Source organism: Stenella coeruleoalba (assembly GCF_951394435.1).
Source record: "Stenella coeruleoalba genome assembly, chromosome: 4".
NCBI classification, from domain to species: Eukaryota; Metazoa; Chordata; class Mammalia; order Artiodactyla; family Delphinidae; genus Stenella; species Stenella coeruleoalba.
The window spans coordinates 130896070-130920377 of NC_137149.1; the positions used below are offsets into that span (position 1 = coordinate 130896070).

A 24308-nucleotide genomic window follows, 5' to 3' on the forward strand; every position below is an offset into this window, starting at 1 on the left:
TGCCTATTTCCTCTTCATTTGTTAGGTCTGGTGGGTTTTTATCTTGCTCCTTCATCTGCTGTGTGTTTTTCTGTCTTCTCATTTTGCTTATCTTACTGTGTTTGGGGTCTCCTTTTTGCAGGCTGCAGCTTCGTAGTTCCCGTTGTTTTTGGTGTCTGTCTGCAGTGGCTAAGGTTGGTTCAGTGGGTTGTGCAAGCTTCCTGGTGGAGGGGACTAGTGCCTGTGTTCTGGTGGATGAGGCTGGATCTTGTCTTTCTGGTGGGCAGGTCCACATGTGGTGGTGTGTTTTGGGGTGTCTGTAGACTTATTATGATTTTGGGTAGCCTCTCTGCTAATGGGTGGGGTTGTGTTCCTGTCTTGCTAGTTGTTTGGCATAGGATGTCCAGCACTGTAGCTTGCTGGTCGTTGAGTGAAGCTGGGTGCTGGTGTTGAGATGGAGATCTCTGGGAGATTTTCGCCGTTTGATGTTATGTGGAGCTGGGAGGCCTCTTGTGGACCAGTGTCCTGAAGTTGGCTCTCCCACCTCAGAGGCACAGCACTAACTCCTGGCTGCTGCACCAAGAGCCTTTCATCCACACTGCTCCTTAATTTGGGATGATTCGTTGTCTATTCATGTATTCCACAGATACAGGGTACATCAAGTTGATTGTGGAGCTTTAATCCGCTGCTTCTGCGGCTGCTGGGAGAGATTTCTTTGTTCTCACAGCTCTGGGAGAGCTGTGAGAAATATCTCTGGGAGAGAGAGAAATCTCTCTGGGAGAGCTGTGAGAAATCTCTCTGGGAGAGATTTCTTTGTTCTCACAGCTCCCAGGGGCTCAGCTTTGGATTTGGTCCCGCCTGTGCGTGTAGGTTGCCGTAGGGCGTCTGTTCTTTGCTCAGACAGGACAGGGTTAAAGGAGCCGCTGATTCGGAGGCTCTGGCTCACTCAGGTCGGGGGGAGTGCGGGGTGGGCCTGCGGCGGCAGAGGCCGGCGTGACGTTGCTAGCCTGAGGCGCACCGTGCGTTCTTCCGGGGGAGTTGTCCCTGGATCTCGGGAGCCTGGCAGTGGCGGGTTGCACAGGCTCCCCGGAAGGCGGTGTGGATAGTGACCTGTGTTCGCACACAGGCTTCTTGGTGGCGGCAGCAGGGGCCTTAGCGTCTCATGTCTGTCTCTGGGCTCCGCACTTTTAGCCATGGCTCGCGCCCGTCTCTGGAGCTCTCTTAAGCAGCGTTCTTAATAGAACTTCACTTTCTAATGTATTTAGAACTGTTTCTCAGTAGATTTCCATGTTACAAACCGGAAATATAAATCCTATGTTTGGATTTTCCTAGCTCCATCATCACCTTATCTCCAACTCTTTTTTGATGCCCTGTTCTGTAAAGTCAATTAGGTCAAGTTTGTTGACAGTGTTGTTTAGATCTTCTATATTGTTACTGATTTTTTTCTATTTGTTGTATCAATCACTAAGAAATAGGTGAAAACATCTCTGAGCACTATCAAATTTTGCTTCATGAGTTTTGAGAAAACTCATAAATACATACACAGTTTAAGGTACACAAATATTTAGGATTTTTGTATCTTCCTAGTGAACTGCCCTTTTGTCAGTTTGTAATTTCCTCTTTTGTCTCTTGTAATACTCTTTGTATTGAAATTCATCTTGTCTTGTATTGATATAGCCATGCCAGCTTTCTTATGCTTACTATTGGCATGGTAGATCTTTTACCATCTTTACTTGTAACCTATCTGTGTCTTAGATTTAAAATGCATGGCCTTTAGATAGCACAAAGTTGGGTATTACTTTTTTATCAGGCTGGAAAATGTCTACCTTTTAAATGATACTTTTAATCTATTTACATTTAACACAATTATTGATATGACTCAGTTTAATACTAACATCTTGTTCTTGGTTATTTACTAATCCATTTTGTTTATGTTTTTGCTACTTTCCTGCTTTACTTTTTGGCGAATCAAATAGCTCTTTAGTGTTACATTATATTTCCTCTGTTAGTTTCTTTATCTATCTATCTATCATCTATCTACTTTATAACTAAGATATGTACCATTAACTTACAGTCTATTTAGAGACAATAGTGTACTTCTTCATGCTTCATGTCTTATACTTGACACTTCATCTTTCTTACCTTAATCTTTCCTCTTCTTTATAACTGATTCTTTATATTCCATACTTGGAACTACATGTTACAAAAATTTTGCAACCATATAATTCCACTTATCTGCACCCTCTGTATTTGCATAATTGTTTTCACATCTTTTCCTTCTTCATATGCTATAATCCCTAATTTAAGTGTTACTATTTTGCTTTAAACAGTTGTTTTTGAAATAATTTATGAGAAAAAAGAAAACATAATATTTTATTTCTATCTGCTTGGTAAAATTTTCAGTGTTCTTTATTCCTTAGTGTGGATCTGAGTTTTTGTTTGTTAATATCCCCTTCACCTTGTATGACATTCTTTAGCATTTCTTACATTGCAGTTTTGCTGTCTATGAATTCTCTGATTTCGATTATCTGAAAATGTCTCTATTTCAACAAATTTTTGAAGGTTATTTTCCCTGGATATACAATTCTAAGTGGTCATTTGCTTTTCTCTTAGCACTTTATAGAGATATTACTGCACTGTCTTTAGTCCTCCATGTTTGTGATAAGCAATTAGTGAATATGTAGTGAATATGGAATATGCTTATACTTTTCCCTCTATATGTAAAGTGTCTTTTTTCTCTGGCTGCTTTCAAGAATTTCTCTTTATCTTGACTTGAAGTAGTTTGACTACAAGTTGCCCAGATGTAGTTTTCTTAACAGTTATGCTAATTGGAATTTTTTGAAGTTCTTGGAACAGTATGGAGGTAGTTTACATTAAATTTGGAAAGTATTTGACCACTATTCCTTTTAAAATGTTTTGGCCCAAACTCATTCTTTTTTCCTCTGGGATTCTGATTACATGTATGCTAGACTGTCTTATATTGTACTACATGTCTCTTAGGCTCCATTCATTTTAAAGTCTTTTTATCTCCCTGTTCATTATATTGGATAATTTCTGTTGATCTGTCTTCAAATTCATTAACTCTTACTTTTGCTATATCCAATCTGCTGATAAGCTCTTCTGATAAATTTTTCATTTTTCTTACTGTAATTTTAATTTCTACAAATTTCCATTTGGTTCTTTTATATAGCTTCAATTTTCCTGCTGAGATTTCATATTTATATACTCCTTAAAACCATATTTTTCATTAATTTAAATATGTTCATAATTTAAAGTTCTGTCTGCTAAGGTCAATAACAGGATCATCTCAGGTTCAGTTTTTATTGATGGCTTTCTTTTCTATGAATTACATTTTTCTTTTTATTTATACCTCTTCTTTTATTTAAAAAAGCCCTGAACACTGGACTTTAAAGATAATCTGTTGTATATTCTGTATTCTGTAATATTCCTTCGATGAGTGTAGGTTCTTATTTTAGCAGGCAGTTTGATTACTGGCATGAACTTGTGGTAAGCTTGGTTTTCTGCTTTTTTTCAGTGTTGACCTATAGTTAGCCCAAGGTGTTTTCTAAGGCTCTCAGTAGGACTAAGCCTACAAACTCTGTCTTCTGTGGGGCTCCTGTAGGGGCTTGGTTTTAAGCTTTGCTGGGGCATGTCTAGAGTAGGTCTTACTCTAAGTCATAGTCCTTACTCATTATACCTCTTGGGTGTCACAGCAGGATGCCAGGTGTTTTAACAAAGTGTTAAGGAGACCTTTCCACTCTGGCAGGGCAGAACTCAAACATCCTCAGTTTGGCTTTTTCCTGGCTCTGCTCAATCTCCAGTGTCTCTGTTCTGCCTTCAAAGTGCTAAAAGCAGTTATCTTGCATGCCTTGAGTGGTCTTGCCCTACACATGTACAGCTCATCTCTCAGCCACAGACTTTTGGAGTCCCTCACTCCCTCTGAGGTTACCTCTCTATGCAGCTACCTCCTCTTCAGTGACCCACCATACACATCCCAGCAGCTCTGGCTGCCATGAATTCTGATCTTTGCACCCCTCAGTTTGACAGGAGTGCTTGCTTGCTTTGCAGAGATTGTAGCCAGAAAATCAGTCTCCTGGGCAATCATGAGAGATATCTCATACATTGTGTTTTTCTCTGAGATTATAGTCTTAGGCTGCCTATTGTCTACTCCCTGAAATCAGTTGCCTCATTTTTCTGCCCAGTATTTGTATTCTTACAGTGGGAGGATTTGTCTGATACTACTTATTCCATTTTGGCTGGAAGGGGGACTAGTTAATTCCTAATGATTAAGAGTATTAATGGGCTTCCCTGGTGGCGCAGTGGTTGAGAGTCCGCCTGCCGATGCAGGGGATGCAGGTTTGTGCCCTGGTCCGGGAAGATCCCACATGCCGTGAAGCGGCTGGGCCCGTGAGCCATGGCCGCTGAGCCTGCGCGTCCGGAGCCTGTGCTCCGCAACGGGAGAGGCCGCAGTGGTGGGAGGCCCGCATACCGCAAAAAAAAAAAAAAAAAAGAGTATTAACTTTGGATTCCAATAGACGTAGGTTGTAGTCTCTAATCTGTGTGTTTAGGGGCTTCTTAGTTTCTCAGATTCTCAGTTTCCTTATTTATAAATTGGGACTAATGCCTATCTCAAAGGGTTGTTAATAAGATAATATTAAGTGTATAGCAGATAGCTAATAAATATTAGCTACTACTACTACTTAATGTTTCTTAGTGAAATTATTTATATTGTTTGTAATTTTACACAGTGTTAAAATTTTTCTCTTATTCCACATTACAATGGAGGTCTGTAGAACTCAGTTATTTGTAAATTAGTCTTGTGTTTATGACTAATTATTTTAGAAAGTATATTTCTGTTTTAGAAAACATTTCTAAGAGAGCTTAAAGAATTCTCTATGGAAAAGTAAATAACAACCCAATAATGTAAAAAAGAAAACGAATTTTAACATGGTGAATTTCAGCATGAAGTACTAGCTAAAAGCTATGCAATATTATTGAAAATGGAAGAGATGGAAGCTTTCAAGCTTTGATAGTGGTTGTTAGTTTTTAATTATTTGTGCAGGGGTAGGGACTTGGGGACAGAGTGATCAGAGAGTGACAACGTAATTTATTTTCAATTTTGGAATGTGTTGTTTATCTTTGGAGAAGATTTACCGTCTTAATAATGTTTGGTTTGTGTTAACATTCAAATAAATGCTTTTCCCCCCAGGGAGCAACTGTTAATTATTAGCAAGGAGAATCTGCGTTGCAAAGAAGCATGATAGCTTCAGGACAAGGCAACACGAAATTTATAATTTAAAATGATCCACATGTGGACAGTTGTGAGAACTGACTATACTGAGAATATTCTACCTTATTAAAAAAAAAAGTGTGACTCCTTAATAATTTAATACCCTATATAATGACTCATACACACACACACACACAAAACAGAAAAACACCAAACAACTGGAGCAGAATTATCTTATTTGCAACTTACATAAAATCAAAGGAAAGGAAGTAATTAGCATGTATTGAAGGTCCATTATGGGCCAGAGAAGGTGAAAAGTATTTTATCTGTTAACTTGGACAACCACTTCCAGATACATGTATAATCATTCCTGTTTCGCAGACAAGGACCCTGAATACCAAGGATTAAGACACTGTCCAGTTTAAGCAGCTGGGAAGTGATAGAGTATAGATTTGAACTCCGGCCTGTTTGACTCCACTGTCCTTGCATTTTCCACCCTATTATTTTTGAATAGCAGGCAAATTTTACTTACTGTAGACATTTTCTTCTTCTGGCCTTTTCCCAATAATGCAATCTCGTAGTTGGCGTAGTTTTTTCTTAATGAGGGAACAACCAGGAAACAGAAGTCAAATTTCACAAATTTGTCATGGATTAAGATGAAAACTTTAACTACTATCACCAGTACCACCACTACTACTTAGTGTTAATTTGGTACTTACAATGTCCCAATCACCGTCCTTGATACTTTACATGTATTATTTTACTTAATCCTCACAACTTCATGAAGTGGATAAAAAACATCATCATCTCATTTTACAGATATGGAATCTGAGCTACAGAGAGGTTAAGTAACTTTCCCAAATCACACAGTTATAAGTGTTAGAATCAGGTAGAAACCCAGAGCCTAATTCTTTTGGGAGCTGTTTTCCCAATCGAACACCTGAGGCATCTACATTGGCTATTTGGTGTCCAAAAGCAGGAGTCCAACACAGTGATGGTCTGCTGCTGTCTGAGCCGATCTCCAGCCTCTGCAGGGCACATGCCTTACTAGAAATTCCTTCTAAGAGCCAGGGACATGGTAGCAAATGATACACAAACTGGATTCCCTTCTTAACTCACCTGTGACCTTTCTTTGCTTTCCAAATATTCTACATTGAACATCTATTCACTATTTAACTGAAAGGTAAAGCAAGCTAACATTCAAAATGTCTGCTTTTAGAAGAGAATCTAGAGTAGCACTTTTCCTAAGGGTTGCCCCTGAAGCCTAGAAACCATTTTTCCTAGAGTTGTTTTCATTGCCTTAAAGATCCCTTCCTATAAGTGAGCAAGGGACTCACTGATTGTGAGCAGGAGTGAGGAGAGCTAAAGGCAAGGTTTTCTCAGCCATCTCACCTTTGACTCCAGGGATTCTACATGGGTCTTCATTATCCTAGAAACTCTTCCACTATTAACTCTGTATTTGTGCCATTTTTTCTCCTATTTTCCTAGGATAATAACTCTGTCAAGAATAATATAACTTCACAGCTACCTCTGAGAGATTCATTCTCAGGATACAAATGAACATTTTTGTAAACTACAAGAGTAATATTGAAAAGTATATGGGGATGAGTGTGTGTTGGGAAAACAGGGAGAACATTCATTTTTTGTTGTTCTGACTTTTGTTCAGGCCCTTATGTTAAGGACTGACTAAAAAAACACAGGGAAAAAGCTCTTTGACATTGGTCTTGGCAATGATGTTTTGAATATGACTGAAAAAGCACATGCACCAGAAGCAAAAATAAACAACTGGGACTACATCAGACTAAAAAGCTTCTGCATGGCGAAAGAGACAATCAACAAAATGAAAAGGCACACTATGGACTGAGGGAAAATATTTGCAAATCATGTATCTGAGAAGGAGTTAATATCCAAAATATATAAAGAACTCACACAACTCAGTAGCAAAACATCCCATATAATCTGATTAAAAAATGGGCAGAGGAACTGAATAGACATCTCTCGAAGAAGACATAAAAATGGCCAACAGATACATGAAAAAATTCTCAACATCACTAATCAACAGGGAAATGCAAATCAAAGCCAGAGTAGCATCTTACCTCAGAACTGTTAGAATGATTATCATCAAAAGGACACGAGGTAAGAGATAAGGTTATGGAGAAGAGGGAAGCCTTGTGCAGTGTTGGTGGAAATGTAAATTGGTACAGCCATTATGAAAATAAGTATGGAAGTTCCTCAAAACATTAAAAATAGTACCACCATATGAGTCAGCAATCCTACTTCTGGGTATTTATCCAAAGGAAATGAAATCAGGATTTCAAAGAAATAGCTGCATTTCCATGTTCACTGCAATAGCCAAGATATGGAAACCATGTAAGTGTCTATCAACAGATAAATGGATAAAGATGTGTTATATATGTATATATATATGTGTGTGTGTATATGAGTGTGTATACACACACAAACACACAATGGAATATTATTCAGCAGGGAGAAAGAAGGAAATCCTACCATTTGTGGCAACATGGATGGACCTTGAGGGCATTATGTTAAGTGAAATAAGTCATATAGAGAAAGACAAATACTGTGTGATCTCACATATGTGAACTCTAAAAAAGCCAAATTCATAGAAACAGAGTTGAATGATGGTTATCAGGGGCTGAGGAGTGGATGAAATGGGGAGATGTTGATGTTGGTCAAAGGGTACCAACTTCCAGTTATAAAATAAAAAGGTGCTGGGGATCTAATGTACAGCAGGATGATTATATTTAACAGTACTGTATTATATATATATTATATTTAGCAACTTGACAGTTGCTAAGAGAGTTAGCATTATATGTTCTTGTCACACAAAAATGGTAATTTTGTGACATCATGGAGGTGTTAGCTAATGCTATGGTGGTCATCATTTTGCAATATATCACATCAACCCGTTATACACTTTAAATTTAGACAAAGTCAATGATATCTCAATAAATTTGGGAAAGAAATGGAAAAGAACTGACTGATTCCTCCCAAAGTCCTCAGTCAGAGTCACAAACTTTGAACTCTGATGGAAAGTAATCTTAGTGTTTGTTCTTGTATTTACAGGTTAAATTTTGTTTTGTTTTGTTTTGCTTACTGTATTCATTATCCCATTATCCCTATATATTAGATAAGCCACATTGGTCTCAGAGTAGTTGAGTATAGACCACCTTAAATTCTTTCTGAAACAGTATTGAATATAAATACACAAATAACATGTAAACAACCAAGGGTTTAATAAAGCAACTAGTGAAACCTTACCAAGAAGGTATTTAGGTTGGATCACTTTAAATTGTAAACTTTATTATTGAAGGGTCTAAGAAGGATGAAGTACAACTGACTTAACAAAACGTATATAACTTATTTTCTAGCATTGCTAGGAAAGTGATTTGTAAGTCTGCACTTAGGCACATCTTAACCCATTTCGGCATAAGAAGGATGCTTGATGGTGATGGCAATGGTGTGGATTGAAAGCAATACTATAGTTCTGACCATGAACAACAATCCATTACAGAACTCTACAATCAGCACTCTTAGCATTTGTTTGGCAAAAGAACTGCCCTTGCTTAACACTGCAAAATCTTGACCAGGTCCAGTCACCTAACCACAACAAGAGCTATCCATAGAGACAGGTGATTTCTGACAAGGCTTGTGACCTCAGATGTAATGGAAAAGTCCCTTGCCTAAACTATATCCTGTTTATATGCCATATTGCTTGAATCACCATTGTGATTCATTTCCCTGTTGTTTAAAAATGTTTTCTTAAGCATTATTTTTAAATAAAAATGATCCTTGGGAAAGGTAGCATATTATGCTATTAATGATTATTTATACTTAGGCCTAATGTAGCTAATGAAATGTGTTTGTCAAACAGCTGCCTGAGAACTGGCTTTTAAGGTACTGGGGTTTTATATGATGAGAAGAAAAAAAACTGGTAAAACATTTTGGGAGTGGGAAGGCCTACTGGATAGCTAGAATATGGTCCTGGCACCCTCACTGAGGAATGTCATGGGGTGTATATTATATTACACAGAGTATATTTTGTTTTCATTCTCCTCTTAGAACCACCTAGGATGTAAATTATGTTTAAATAAGACAAGCTTATCTGAAGTTAATACTCTTGGCATAATTTCTCTGTAAATCCTGACCGATATATATATATTCATATATATGCAAATTCTGATATATATATTTATGTATGCACATATTTATATACATGCAAATCCTGATATATATGTATATATATATTTATTTTTCCAAAGGTTAAGGAGAAGAGAAAACTTATTAAATATTACTTAGGACTATTGTCTGATATGATTTCAATCATTTTCTTGTTCCCTTTAAGTCTAGTCTACATAATACATTCTTCAGAATTCTGAGCACGTTAGTGTAAAGATGTTTCACCTTAATTTCAGCAATGAGATTCATAAAACATGCACTGTACTAAGGACAGCCTTATAAGTTGATTAGGTATTAGCTCTGATATACATAGTCTCAGCATTGAGTTCATTGATGGTTTGTAAACATGAAATCTGGGTATTGTCGAGCTTCTAATTGGTAGTTTAAAACCTCTTTTATGTGTGTGGCTAGTTAAAAACAAAAGAACAGTTACCTGTATTTCTTGTTAAGAGAAAGAGGCTTACAAAGATGCTGGAGCTCTGCACCTGAGGGAACGTTCCAGAAGGGATTGGGGTCTGTATTACCTGCTGAATTATTTCCAGGCCAGTCTTCCCCATCTGCCAGTGTTTAAATTTCTCCAGGGCTTCGTCCACAGAGAGTTTCCCATTCTTGACTTTCTCTTGCAGGAGGATGAGTTCCTCCTGCCCAGCAGCAAGGCAGCCCCTTATGGTGGAAAAGCCTTGACTCTCCATCCGAGATCTGTCTACAATATGAGGGAAGGGTGTTTTAATGAGAAGTCTGCATATGACAACTGGAAAAAAAAAAAGCACTCTAAAAAATAAGCAGTTTGAGTTTCTTGTTCTAGCTAGTCTATAAGCAGTTACAGAATAAATCAGTACAAATTTTTTAATGAGCTTCTTTCTAAGGATGGTCATGCCTCAGACCTAGTGTTGTGGGTGAAAAGAATATGTCTCATCACTGAAAAACATAAAGGGATGAGGAGAGAAATAACAGCAAAAGTTCTGCACTAGGCTGGTGGTGGGCAGTGCCAATGTCATGTTCTTTTGTGAGGATTACTTTTCATTAGGTCCACAAAATACTTAGCATAGGGCCTGCTGCATAGTAAGCTAAATAAGAAAGAGTTAACACTATCATTACTAATACGTATTTATGGAATAAACACAATCTCTCCAGCTTTGGGAAAGAAGATCTCAACCAACATCCAAATGTCATAAGAGGTGCAGGATCATTTGAGAATTTATTCCTGAAAGATTTAAAATAAATAATTGCTGGTCCTTTTGTCGTGACCTGCTTCCTTTTCAGAAGAGTTTATTTTGGAACATGCTATGTCTTATCTGCTCGGCACGATGAGAACATTCGATGGTCTGATGTCTCTTGTGTGGCTGCTAATGCCACACCAGACACTGGCCTGAGGAACAGTGAGAGCAAATTGCAGACCACGGGGGAGTCAGTGTTCTGACGGTGCTTAAAGACATAAATGAAGCTGTATGCTTTTAGGGACTCTCTGTACTCTCCAGGCTACCCCAGTCTCTGTTACTCCCTATAAGTCTCTGGATGACTTCACACTTGTACTGCCTGCCTGGCTGCAGAACTCATTTGAGTTCTCATTTACATATTTCTCCTAAGTCCAACATACTTATTGCATTATCTCAGCAGGGACTGGATGACTCAGCAGCAGCACAGGTCGTCTGCACTATCAAATCCAAATATGCCCAGAGTCTAGAAGGAGAGAAGAGGTAGTCCCGCCAAGCTGTAGGCAAGTTGGTAGTAAATTGGGCCTTTCGCTGGAGAAATTGCTCATTACTGGGAACTCTTTTTCAAGAAAGAAGCAGATCAATTAGACTGTATCTAGACCTGACTGACGGGATTTGTGAAATGGGGAGGGCATTCAAATTCTATATAGGATTTGCATTCAAATTCTATTATAGGATTCTGATAGGATTGGTTAGTCTGGAAATGAGAAGTTCAAGTACTTGATGGCAGTTTTAAGTATTTGATGGGAACCTGAGCCTCGGGGCAGTCTTGGAATGACCTCTCATGTCCCTTTCAGTTTTGAGATTCCAGCAGTGACTCTTGGAACAGGGGCACAGAGAGGATTCTTTTTTTGTAAAGGCTCACATGCACATAAAACTGCTCCATGGCCAATCATTCTGATTCCCACGGGGGCTTTCTTGGCTTGTCTTTTCACTTCAGACGTCCTATATCCCCAGAACTAACAAGATGTCAACAGATTCTATACTCTTAAATCTTTTCCTTCAGGGATGACAGGACATGAAATCCCACGAGAATTGGAGAAGCAAAAGTCAGCCAGAGGGCTCAGCGGTTCAGCAGCCAAAAGCACAGGTAACAATTGAGATCTTGCTTCTTGTACCACTTGCTTTTTATAGGTCTCCACAATCCAATTCAATTCGTAAGATGCTGTTTGCAGTAGAATTCCATGTGCCATTCCTGCCAGAGTGTGGAGGTTTAGCATCGTCATTTAACAGCTATGCCATTTAACTAGCACCTCACTTCTGTCATCCCTTTGCCTAAGTGTGAATCCATTTTTATCGCAAATACCCATGCAGCTGGATTTTCTGCTTTTATAGAAGTTATGTCAAGCCAAGCCTTCCCAGAAAATGGTACCAACTTCAGTTTTGCTATATGTGCACGTTTAGCTCAATTAAAAAAAACACATTGAATTCTTTTAATAATATTCATTTCAATTATCCCTTCATATTTCAAATTTTAGCTACGAAAATATAAGTAAGATGACTTTTTGGGGGGAGGCAGGATTCAGTTTTGCATGGTTGTGCAGAGACAACAAAAGAACAAAATTCAGGAGTGGCAGAAGTTGTAGACAGATTGAGTCCCGAAAGTGAGTTGTTTACAACTAGGCTAATTTTACATACATCTGCTTTTTCTTCTTTTTTTTTTTCCCCCACACTAAAAACATTAAAACCAATTGTCTTGATAAATTACTATTAGGCATGACAAGCTGCAAAGAAAAATGATTAGGCCTTTTACCCCCATTCTTTCTTAAGGGCAGACTAATCAAACCAAAACATGCAACCTGTAATTTTTGGAAGGCTGTGCAAAATTTCTTTATTGTGTTTAGATGACTATTTTATGGGGGGTGGAAGGGTTTTTCCTTGCTCCTCAAATTGTATTTATTATTAGTTTATTCTCATAAGAGTTAGTATGAGTTTAACATAATTTTCATTGAAAAGCATTTGTCATACTGCTATTTGCCCACATGGCAGACTTGTTCTCTTATCGTAAAAGCTTCAAGACAAACTACAGTTTCTAAAGATTTAGTTCCTTTCAGATCAATTCTTCTTTACAAGATTTTCCATTTGATCAAGTTTTGGTCAAATTAACATCAAGCAACCCGTCTGGTGGACATATGAACCTAGAGATTAGGTGAGAAAGCAAACTGAACTTTTCATAAAAGTTCTTTCTACTACCAAGTGACTGGCTAGAAGAACATTTTTCCTGAGAAACTGAAAGTCAACAACTTGATTGGCCAACACCAAAGAACTTAAAATGTGAAATATTTACTTAGTAAATATTAGGTAGTCATTGAAATAATAATAATTTAAAAGACCAAGTGCAACGGAGAGTGTGCTTATTATACAAGGACAAGTACAAAAGCAGGATGCAAAATTGCATATATAGTAAAATTTTAACCATAAAAATGTTGTGCATATGATAAAGCAGGCAGGGACGGTTTTAAAGATGATACAGGTCGTTCTATTGTGATGGTATCAGAAGTGATTACCTTTTTCTAATTTCCAACTTTCTGAAATAATACTATATTGCTTTTACAATAAGAAATTTCTCCCACTTCGCGAATAGGTTTCTCCATGGAATACACCCTTCCAAGCTATGCCAGATATACTATACCATGCCATACCATACTGTACTATCTTACCAAATTATTTTGTGAGCAGCTGGAACAAACTTGAAAGTAATAGGACTTAAAAAAAAATCAGTGACCAAGGTTTAAATCTGAAGTTACTTTTTTGTTCCGTATCTAAGAAATTGGCAGCAAACGAGCTCAGGGTCACATGAGCAAATTAGGAGATGTAGTGTTGATGTATTCCTTGTAACTTCCAAGGAAAGTATCCACATCTCAACCTACAGCTGCTATTGACGGGTTCTCTCCTTGACTAAACTTTAGTCAGGCTCCTGAGTCCTTTTCCTAACTAGGGCTCACCTTTCGTACTTCCATGTCTGTCTTTGCATTGCTCAGTTTTCATAAGAATCCTGCTGTTGCTTTAGCCAACCTTGATATCGGATCACCTTCAATATCTGTTTGGGTTCTTTTATCTTCCATCATCCCCCTGATGTGATCTGATCACTTGGCCTGCCTGGAGTAAGAATCCTGTTCAGTCAGTTTAGGGGGAATCTCTCTCACCGCTGGTGTTCTTAGTAATTTCCCATCCACTTCTCACCCCTCCCACACACTCTGCTCCTGGGTTATAAATTCGCATTCTTCCTTGTGGCATTCAGAGTTGAGACCACTCTCTCCCATACTGTAAAATCCCATAGCAGCAACCCCTGTATTGTTGTATATAATCCCCTGAATAAAGTTGGCCTTACTGTTTGACAAGTGGCAGGATAATTTTTTCATTAACAATATATTCTTTGCCACTTCACTTTAATTGTAAATTCAGAAGGTGAGTCCCCATGCCCTGCCCCACCACCATTTAGAAAACACAGACGTGTACTAAAAAAGAAAATGACTATCACTCACTACTACACTCTTCAGAAATGTGGAGTATTAACATTTTGATGTTTCTCCTTTTTAAGTGTACATTGCTTTCTTTTCTTCTCTTTCTTTTTCTGAACTAGGTTTATACTGGTATGTTTCCAGCTCTTTTCTCTTATTCCTATAGCCTAAGAATGTTTCCATGCCATTAAATATTCTTTGAAACATGAGTTTTAGTGGCTGTATTATATTCTGAAATTTGTATATTCAATCAAGTATTTAACCATTTTCCTACTGTTGGCTATTTTGTTGTTTCCAGTTTTTCCCACAGTTATGTACTATTGGTGCTTAAAAGTCTTTAACATAAATCATTGGCTGTATTGCTATTTATTTTCTTAGGATAGACTCCTGAAAGTCTAATTTTTGAGTATGTACACTTTTAAAGCTGTTGATACTTAGTGATCAGCTCCTTTCCTGGAAATGTGTTGTTAAATACCTCTCACCAGTTGGATAAGGGAATGCCTGATTTGATACACTTTAGATAACATTTTGCATTATTCAAGTTAAAAAAAAAGCACAAAAACTTATAGTAATTTGATAACCTAAACCATTCTTTCACTGTTAAGTGATTCTTATGTCAATGTAATGCTAAATACTGTAGCTTTAAGCACTGCATAAGTACCAGACCTTAATACACATGGCAAGTGGTGCTGACTTAATCTCTTTATTTTCCTAAATAGTTGAGTTTGAAATAACTCAGTGACAAAACTTGTCCTGGGTTACTTTTTGAGTTAAAGCTTAATACAAATATTCCCTAGTTATTGGTCTAGTAATATTTAAAAAATTCCTTTCACCACCTGACATAATTTTTTTAATAAGTTGACTTTGTTTTATTAACACACTCTATTATTTAGCGTAGTTTTAGGTTCATAGTCAAACTGAGTAGCAGGTACAGAGATCTCCTATATACCTCCAGTCCCACATATGAGTAGCCTCCCCCATTATCAACACTGCTCACCAGAGGGGTACATTTGTTACAGCTGATGAGCTTACACTGACACATCATTATCACCTGACATAATTTTGTTAATTAGTATTTTTCTTTGAAAAGTCGCATATATATATTTTAAAATTTTATTGTAGTTGATTTACAATGTTGTGTTAGTTTCAGGTATACAGCTGAGTGATTCATTTATACATATACATAAATTCATTCTTTTTTGGATTCTTTTCTCATGTAGGTTATCACAGAATATTGAGTAAAGTTCCCTGTGCTATACGGTAGGTCCTTGTTGGTTATGAATCATATATATTAGTGTGTGTATGTTAATCTTAAGCTCCTGATTTATCCCTCCCCCCACCACGTTTCCCCTTAAGTGGGACCATAAGTTTGTTTTTAATATCTGTAAGTCTGTTTGTGTTTTGTAAGTAAGTTCATTTTTATCATTTTTAAAATTAGATTCCATGTATAAGTGATATCATGATATTTGTCTTTCTCTGTCTGACTTACTTCATTTAGTATGATAACCTCTAGGTCCATCTGCGTTGCTGCAAATGGCGTTATTTCATTCCTTTTTTATAGCTGAGTAATATTCCATTGTATATATGTACCACATCTTCCTTATCCATTCCACTGTTGATGGTCATTTAGGTTGCTTCCATACCTTGGCTATTGTAAATAGTGCTGCAATGAATATTGGGGTACATGTATCTTTTCAATTTATGGTTTTCTCCTGATATATTCCCAGGAGTGGGATTGCTGGGTCATATGGTAGTTCTATTTTTAGTTTTTTAAGGAACCTCCATACTGTTCTCCATAGTAGCTGCACCAATTTACATTCCCACCAACAGTGTAGGAGGGTTCTCTTTTCTCCACACCCTCTCCAGCATTTATTTGTAGACTTTTTGATGAGAAAATCATATATTTTTATACACAAGAAAATCAAACAATTCCTCTGATTCTGTATACTAATATCTTCTCATGACTTGTTTTCTTACTGGCGTATTCTCTTAGCTAGATTTGCCAGAGCATTTGCTAATTTATTCTTTTTAAAAATAAACTTTCAGATTTAGTTAAAATTTCCTGTGTTTTCACATCTGTGAATTTTAAAAATTCTACCATTAATTTTCAACTTTTACTAGATTTATTACATTGGTTTTATTCCATATTTTTTTTTACTAGTATCTAGTTCCTTTGTTTTCCTTTTCTTGTTTAATAACTAAAGATGTACAGCTGTGATGTTGCCTCTGCTTATAGTTTGCTTGCTAAGCATTCAATTGTGTTTTAATTTTGTTTGCCTTCACAGGTTTTTTAGAATTTCTTCAGGTGTTTTTCATTTCTGTTATTAATTCTTTAAAAAGTATACTGAGATCAAAAAGTGGGTTGAATAGGTCATATTTTTATTGAGTTTTTAAAAAATCAGATAGCATATTATCAATTAAGGGTTTTGAAAAGTGTACAGTCTGTTAAGTACAAACTTAACATTATCTTAATTTTTTATATACCCTATTTTATTGTTTTTGCATTTTTACTGTTTTATCAAAGATTCAAAGTATTTATAACCTCTTACTACTACTGTGGTTTTTGTCAAATTCTTTTATTCTACCACATTTTACTTAAGTATTTTTAATATTTGCCACATAAAAGAACATGGATGACATGCTTTTATTTGGATTTTAGAATTTAAATAAATAAAATGATTTCTTTTTCTAATACTTTTGCCTTGAATCCTATTTTCTAAAATTAAGATTGAAAACAACTCGTTTATTTCTTTTTCTTTAAGCAACCATTAATGACCATAAATTTTCAACTTTTCTTTAGTATTTTTTTTTTACAGTATATCTTCAAAAAGCAGGATATAGTTTGATTTTGTCTTTTATCCAAATTTGAATCTGCATCTTTTATAAAAGAATATATAATGTGGTATTTGGAACCAGGCAATCATGGGTACAAATCTCAGATCTGTCTCAGCCACCCTTTGCAAGCTTCAGTTTGTCTATAAAATGGAGGTAAATAATACCATTAGTTACAGGGTTGTTGCAAGGTTTAAAGGAATTAATATGTGTAACATGCTCTGTAATGTTCCAGGCTTGTGCAAAAGTCCAGGAAATTGTAGAGATAGTTGTTGTTACTATGATAACCTGGAAGAACAGGATAGTAGGTGATTCTAAACATGGGCTTCAGAGTCAAAAAGAATTAAACTGAAACCCCACCTCTACCACTTATTAGTTCTGTGACCTTGATTACAGATAACCAATCCATCTTAAAAAGGAAAATAATATCTACCTCATAAGATAGCTGTGAGGACTTGATCTATGGTATCTATGGTATCTATGTGAAGCATTTATATATGCTTCACACAGTGCCATGTGCCCTCAGTGATTGTGACTGCTCTTTGAGGATGTTTAACTGACACATGTATTTTCATAACTGCTGTTCTAATTATAACCTTATTTTGTATCTTTTTTTTGCCTTATTTTAGTTTTTGTCTTTTGCTAGAAAGATTAGGTAGATGGATATAGTGTATATATATTCTATAATTATATAATATTAAGTGATTTCGAAGGTATATATTTTGTTTTAAAATAATGATTACTTTTATAAATTTCAGAGATTTTTTACCTTATATTTTTTGATTAGTAACGACTTGATAGGGCATTATTTTATTTTTAAATTATTTTCTAGTTCCTAGACATTTTCATATTATTTGAGCACTGGACCTAGATTATTGCAATAAAATTATGATCTCTTGCATATTTTTATCATCAGTATTTTACATTCAGATGTTTTATAAATAAATTTATAATAATTATTTAAATTTAATTCCATGTTTTATTGAATTCATTATTCAGCACAAATTCTTTAATGCCATAACTTCTTTTTTTTTTAATTTTTGAAGTACAGTTGATTTATAATATGTAAGTTTCAGGTGTACAGCATACTGATTTAGTTATATATGATATATATACTTTCTTTTTGAGATTCTTTTCTCTTATAGGTTATTACATAACACTGAGTATGGTTCCCTGTGCTATACAGTAAGTCCTTGTTGGTTATCTATTTTATACCTAGTAGTGTGTATATGTTAATCCCAGCCTCCTAATTTATCCCTCCTCCCACCCCCTTTTCCCCTGTGGTAACCATAAGTTTGTTTTCTGTGTCTGCAAGTCTCTTTCTGTTGCTAAGTATCTCTCACTTATTTAGAAGATATTTGGGGGAATACTTTCATGATGACATAGAAATGCTATCTTTTCTAAAATCTTGGACATCCAAAAAATATATTTGTTTTCTTCTTACACAAACACATTAGCTGACTAAATATAAGTTGCAACGTTTTCCCAAAAATCATGTAGTCCATTATCTCAAATTTTTGTTACATCATTTTCTAAATTGTAAAACTGATTTTGATTTTTTAGAAGAAAATCTAAGTTAACATATTTCCTCAATACTTTAGGGTTGTTTTTTCATCTTTATAACTATAACAGTTTGCTAAGATGCTTTTAAATGTGGGTATATTTCCTTATTTTTTGCTAGATCACAGCGAGTCCGTACAGTCTGCATATTCATTCCCCCACTCTTCTGTACTCTGAAGCTGTGTTAAACTATGTCATTGATTGTATTTTCTAGCCTATTTTTAAAAACACCTATTATACATGAGTTGGATTTCTGTTCTCCATGTCTTTTGACTGTTTTTAGTATTTCCATATATTGGGAACAAACCCTTTTCCAATTATGTTCTCAACTTCAATAATTGATTCTACCCACTGTCACTCCTTTTTGTTATAACCAACGTGGATTTTAGTTTGCTATTGAAATTTTAAGTTCCAAGTTTATTTTATTTTTGCCATATGTCCTCTAGTCACTTGATCCATTTTCGTCATGTCACATGTTTCACCTCATCCTGCCATCTCAGCTAAAATGTCTTTCATCTGTTTTGCTTTCATCTCAGCCTGACCTCGACCCCCGACTTTCTGTTGATGTTTCTTCTTTATGTTTTCAATTTGTTTATGAGTTTGCAGTTTTCTGAAATTTTCTTTTTTGGCTCCTGTATATTGTCAGTGGGTATCTAGCACTGATCCTGAAAGCTGAATGGCTTAGCTTAATTTAATAAATGAAAATTAAAGATAACTCATACTTCTTTACAGTTATTTTCTAAAAACAATTACACATCATTAGTTGGGATGTTCTTATTTTGTGTCTGTGTGTCGGGGGTGGGGGGGCATACTTGCATATTTCCCACTATCTCCACATTGATAGCTTGGTGCTTCTTGGGAAGATATATGACAACCTTACTCATTAAGGAAGTGATTTACAGAAGTATAATTATCCTGAGTCTTCATGATGAAATTCTCCTTCCCTTCCTTTGACATGGTTTTTGAAGTTCTCATATCATTTATTTGTTCTCTCCTTCAGTCTTCTTAAAAGAGAACGCATCTATGGAATCACGTTTGACAAGAGATTTGGTGGTTGTTTATCCTTTGCTTCTATTCCTTGTGTTCAGATCAAATTTTGTTCTCTGCTCTAGGACTACAGAGGACTTTGGTGCAACTCATAACTCAAGATCCCAGGACTTAGCAGCTTTGTCTGGTGCAGCTTTGTCACAAATAGGTGGAACATGATTCTTTGGCACTATGTACTGATAGGTCTGCAAGCAACTAACTTCCTGAATAAACAGTAAGTTTTCTTGCCCATCCCATCTTTCCTTCACAGAGCTTTACTGCAGGGCCTCAGGTTGCTTTCTACCGGGAGAACTACTTTTTCTGCATGTATATAGAAAGACCAGAGCTGGAGTGGAGAGAACTTTAAAAAATTAGCATTTGTGTAGTAGAGTGATAGCTAGGGGTCAGCGGGTGGACTACTGGTTTTATTTGCTTCAATCCCTCTTTTTCAACCTTAGAATTAACTGGAATCAGTCCCATATTCCAGCATTAGCTTTATTCCAGTCTTTGTTTCCACTATTATTAAGAATTCCATCTTTTTGATGCCTTTCCTTCACAAGCATTTCTTAGAGGCCACTGCTGGCTGCTGACACATCACCATTTTAGACAAGAGCTCAGCTATTACACAAGTTTTTCCAGGTATGACCTTAACAAAAACAGAAACCAACCAAACAAAAAACTCCTATGAACATGACAAATGGAAATGTCAGTTATACTGAAAAGGAGAATTGAAGCCATTATTCTTCTATGGAGTACAAATAACTACATTTTGATAATTTTCCCTCTTTTCTTTTTAATATATCAATTACTGGCAAAAGTAGCCGGATGAAAATACCTCAGGGACCCGCATTCTCTTTTGCCCACATAAGGGTAATACCATCTGCATTTCTCCAGGTCTCCTACTTATAGAAAATTCTGTTATTTAACATTCATCACACTGCTGCAGCACTGGGAACTTACAGAGCTCATACAAGATATGTTCCCTGACTATATCTTTCCCAAGAGCATGCACACCCCCTGAAAAGACCAGCCGATAACGATTTTGCAGTCTGCATCGAGGAATTAGTGGGCAGAGACTATATCAGAGATTGCAAACTTGTAAGCCTACAGGGGCCAGAAAGATGGAATTACTGAGCAGATAAGATTCACTGCCTGCTTATTAAACACATCTGAATAGTCTTCATTATCAAAAATAATTATTTTCTCTTTTGTGTTTTTATTCATAGCATGATTCTCGATACGTCTTTTATTCTCCCAGTTCTGATAGAATTATGAGTTTAGAGAAATGTGTCTCAAATATAAGAAGACAATATGGAAAGCATGATAACAAATGAAATATCAAAAGTAATTTGTAGCAAATGATACAATAATACAATAGGGAGTGGCTGGAGATTTGAATTGTTACATGAGACATGGATTTAAGCATGGTTTAAAATGGCAAAAAACTGAAATTATATTGTGCACATTATTTTTGAAATATAACATATTTAGAGGCCAAATCTGACCACAATATGGCCTTTCAAATAGTTTCTTTTGGTTAGATTTTGTTTTTTGTGTGTTGGTTTGAGATTATTATTATAGCATATTACTGTTCTCTTGTGTTCTGCTTGTAGTCCATGTCTAAGGTAGGACTTAGGCAACTAAATTCTAGAAGCTCCACAAATAACTCTTATGCTCATCTGGGATTGAGAGTCACTGGTATAGGCAGCTGGTTAGGGTGGACGTGCTCCTCCTACCTCCCACCTAACCCCACCCCTCAAAAAAATGGTTTGCCTTCCAAGCATGACAGCAACAACACATGCTTGCTGAGAGGATTATTATTTCACTGTATGGCTGGGCATATCTGTGGCCATGACCCATGATCACACGGAGACAGTTAAGAATGCTAAGAACGCTAAACATCATCAATGGCCATTCCTCACCTCTGAGGTACCACTGTGTTGATAAAATGGGGATGATTCCAGTGAAGATAGAAAAGGCCCCAGGGCGTAGCCTAAGAAAAAGATATAACAGAGAAAAACAGGTCTGGGAGACGTGAGCAATCTTGACCCTAGACTATTATATGATTTTGTGAGGCGTGGAAAATTAATCAGCTATTTCCATGTCCTCAAAGTCCTTACATTCCTCCAGCACCCTTTGACTTGATCATGTTCACCTAGTAGCCTTCTAATTACTAATTATATTTTATAAAAACTTTATTATTAATATTTGGCAAGGGTCTAATGAATACAAGCATTCTTGTCACTGGGAAGAAATCTTCCCATAAAACAGATTCAATCCATTGGGATTGGGGGTTATAAATCAGTCCTCCATGAGCTTAGTTAACAGGACTCAGACATCAAAACTCTAATTGATTCCAAACCCACTGACAAATTCAGTTCTCTGGTTTGCCACGTTGAAGAACAAACCCTTGACTGCTCTGTGAGGCTCAATTTTGGGAAGTGGGTGGAGGTGTGGTAGCAGCACATTCTGGGGACAACACTCTGGCACTGATTTAAAATTTTTCTAATTTTAAAACCAACTTGGAAAAACTGATTTTAAAAATGTATTTTGATGGAAACTTTTATCTGTGATCCAAAGTCCTCAGCATTTTTCTTATATTTTTTCCAGGATGTGAAAATTGAGTTGAAGAAATCTGTTGAGTTTCCATGGAAATGGTGCCAATTAATTTTTTTCTGTTCCTCAGGAAAATTCCTTGACTTAGCAATAATGTAGCTTCCTGGCAATCCCTTGGCAGTCTTCAACACAGGGCATCTGAAATGCCTATACTTTCAGTGGGAAAATAGTTGGCTCTCAAAATCCCTTTCCCTTCCAGCATATAGTGAAATAATTGAATAATTTCTTTAACCTTTAGAGAACCTGTCCAGTCCCTTTAAAAAATCTTGACTCTGACAAACACTTCACAAAAGGGTCTTTTTGTTCTCTATCATCAACCAAATAAAGAGATTATCATTGGTGAAGCATGCACTGTTTTTCCTATTACACCATGAAATCCCAGGGTATTTGAAGAGTATTCATTAATTTAGGAATAAGTAGTTTTGATTGTCTAGTATGTCCCATGGTCTGGATGGTCATAAATATCTGAAAAGATTTAGAGAAAAATGGCTGGACATTGGAAGTCCATTAGGTACTTAATTCTTTAATTTCAAAACCTTCCCCATTATTCTTTTTTTTTTTGCGGTACGCGGGCCTCTCACTGTTGTGGCCTCTCCCGTTGCGAAGCACAGGCTCCGGACGCGCAGGTCCAGCGGTCATGGCTCACGGGCCCAGCCGCTCCGCGGCATGTGGGATCTTCCCGGACCGGGGCACAAATCCGTGTCCCCTGCATCAGCAGGCAAGACTCTCAACCGCTGCGTCACCAGGGAAGCCCCCCCCCCCCATTATTCTTAATTATGTTCTTCTCATGCTAGATTCTGATTTCCCTGCAGACTGCAGTTATCAGGAAGGTTTTTTTTCCCCTAACATTTCATAGGATTTAATGTTCCTCTACTCCTTGAAAACAGAACAATAATCTTTCTTTTCCATTCTGCTGAATTACTAATGTCCACAGTTAAAGGAATCTAGGGAAACTGCTCTAAGGTGACTAATCAAAAATATCATCAATAATTGGATTGACATATCTAGAGAGTGAAAAATTCACACAAAAATTTGATTAGAATTTTTAGTAACTTAACCCCCCCCAAGAATTAAAAAAATCTGGTCATCATTGATCTTGAAGAAGCAAATTAAGTAACAAGATATGGACAGATGTTAATCCAGTAAAATATTTTATAATTTAGGTTCTTGTTTCCTTTCACCATTCTCTCCTCCCCTTTTATTCTGAGTACAGAAGGGACAATTTTTTCTATACATATGGTAGAATATTAATAGGTTTCTTCTAGGCTTCAAAAACATTAGCAGCCTTTTCTTATATTGCTCTCTGTGGGATAACCAGAGGATGACAGATCTGGCATTCTGAGGATCCCTTCATTATGCTTGCTACTTGTCCCCTTCTTTCATCTCCTGTGGCCTTCTTCACATCATCCTCCTAATTCTAACGTAATTTAATTAAAATATAATAATTGAATAATTTGTTAAAAATGCTTTAGGGAAACTTTCTCCCAAAGAGCTCAAAGCATCCCCTCTCTTTATTCTTTTCCAAGCTCTGTGAGGTATGTGGAAGAGTCCAGATAGGAATAATCTTCTCTACTTTAATTCTTCAATAACTGTTTGATCCTAATTGTACAATGATCTCACATGGAGTTCTGCATTTATTTCTTGAGAGAGCTGAAGGCACAGTGGGAGGCTAATAGTAGACTTAAAAAGATATATCTTTCCCTTCAAACTAAGAAATCACTTAGTTTGAATGACTTAGAATGAAAAATTGTCCAATAAGGATAGGTTTTTGCATACAAATTTATAAGTAGTCTATCCAAGTGATTTGTAGGAGACTGGAAGTTCAGGTCCATCATGTGCTGCATTCAAACACCACATACTTAATTGGAAGAATGATCTAAGTACAAGCTCACTGCCGTGAGAAATGCCACTTGAAGTGATGGGTGATGATCATTCATTTAAGGACACACCTGTGTTTGAAGGATGAGCCACAGCATCCCAGGAGCAAGTCCATGAGGTTCTGTATTTAATAGGTCAGTGGGTGTCAGAAGTTGGTGCAATCAGCACTTTGCTATTTTCACAATGGCACACAAAGAGGCTATGGAAGTGGCTGCTGGTGAAATAACTTCCCAGTTTTATTTTAATGTCTCTCTCAATGATGTATGAGTAACATTTCAAGGTAATATTATTTTGGAGTGATGTTATTTCAAA

General features: G+C 36.6%; 1 protein-coding gene and 1 long non-coding RNA gene across 15 annotated transcripts in view; one reads left to right on the forward strand and one right to left on the reverse strand.

Annotated features, from left to right (window-relative positions):
* LOC307186159 overlaps positions 1-24308 on the forward strand; it is a 141750-nt gene that overhangs the window by 109892 nt on the left and 7550 nt on the right. For all 3 annotated transcript variants that reach the window (XR_013828255.1, XR_013828256.1, XR_013828257.1), the window contains 4 exons: positions 11630-11713; positions 15305-15344; positions 18062-18101; positions 19589-19737. This is a non-coding gene — a long non-coding RNA (uncharacterized lncRNA). The remainder of the gene's footprint in view (positions 1-11629; positions 11714-15304; positions 15345-18061; positions 18102-19588; positions 19738-24308) is intronic.
* Positions 1-24308, reverse strand: part of BANK1 (B cell scaffold protein with ankyrin repeats 1) — a 417427-nt gene that overhangs the window by 11374 nt on the left and 381745 nt on the right. For all 12 annotated transcript variants that reach the window (XM_079920999.1, XM_079920998.1, XM_079920995.1 and 9 more), the window contains 2 exons: positions 9934-10112; positions 5742-5805 (listed from right to left, as the gene is read on the reverse strand). In XM_079920999.1, coding sequence (XP_079777125.1) covers positions 5742-5805; positions 9934-10112 — 243 coding nt within the window. The remainder of the gene's footprint in view (positions 1-5741; positions 5806-9933; positions 10113-24308) is intronic.